The sequence below is a fragment of the Cariama cristata genome, unplaced genomic scaffold, assembly GCF_000690535.1.
Source record: "Cariama cristata isolate BGI_N322 unplaced genomic scaffold, ASM69053v1 scaffold21972, whole genome shotgun sequence".
NCBI classification, from domain to species: domain Eukaryota; kingdom Metazoa; phylum Chordata; class Aves; order Cariamiformes; family Cariamidae; genus Cariama; species Cariama cristata.
Window position 1 is genome coordinate 2,414 of NW_009605805.1, and position 601 is coordinate 3,014.

The 601-nt window shown below is 63.4% G+C and overlaps 1 protein-coding gene across 1 annotated transcript in view; it reads left to right on the forward strand.

The window, feature by feature from the left end:
• Positions 1-601, forward strand: part of SRPX2 (sushi-repeat containing protein, X-linked 2) — a gene marked incomplete at its 5' end in the record, with an annotated part of 4,531 nt that overhangs the window by 1,603 nt on the left and 2,327 nt on the right. The window contains 2 exon segments of the mRNA XM_009696136.1: positions 253-339; positions 433-569. Coding sequence (XP_009694438.1) covers positions 253-339; positions 433-569 — 224 coding nt within the window.

Consider the following 601-nt stretch of genomic DNA (forward strand, 5'->3'; position numbering starts at 1 on the left):
TCCTGCCACTGTTTAGTCTGCGGGCTGGTGCCAGAACACACCATGTCGCTGGGGACTGGGCTCGCTGTCTCCCTGGCTTAACCCTTGATGACAGTCCCAAGGACAGCAGGACAGGGTCTGCCTGGGGACGGGATCGCTTGATGGAATCTGGGGGACGTTTTGGCGCCAGAGACCACAGCTACCCAGCCGCCCGGTTCTCCGCTCCATCCACAAAGCATCACGCAGCCCCCTCATCCCTTTCCTCCTCCCCAGGGTCTGGCTACTATGCAGCCGAGAGTCACACCAATGAAGTGTACACAGAAGAAGCCCCCCCTGAGCCTGCCCTGGACTACCACCGAGGTAACAACACCCAAACCCATCCCTCAAATCCTCATGAGGAAACCGAGGCACGGCGGGGCTGAGTGTCCCCCTCACCTCCCTCCTCTCCCCCAGTGCCCCAGTGGTGTGCCACGCTCAACATCCACCGTGGAGAGGCCACTTGCTACTCACCGCGGGGGGGCTCCTACCGCAGCAGCCTGGGGACACGCTGTGAGCTGAGCTGCACCCGCGGGTATCGGCTGGGGGGGCACCACCACACCCCCATCCCCACCCACCCCAACCT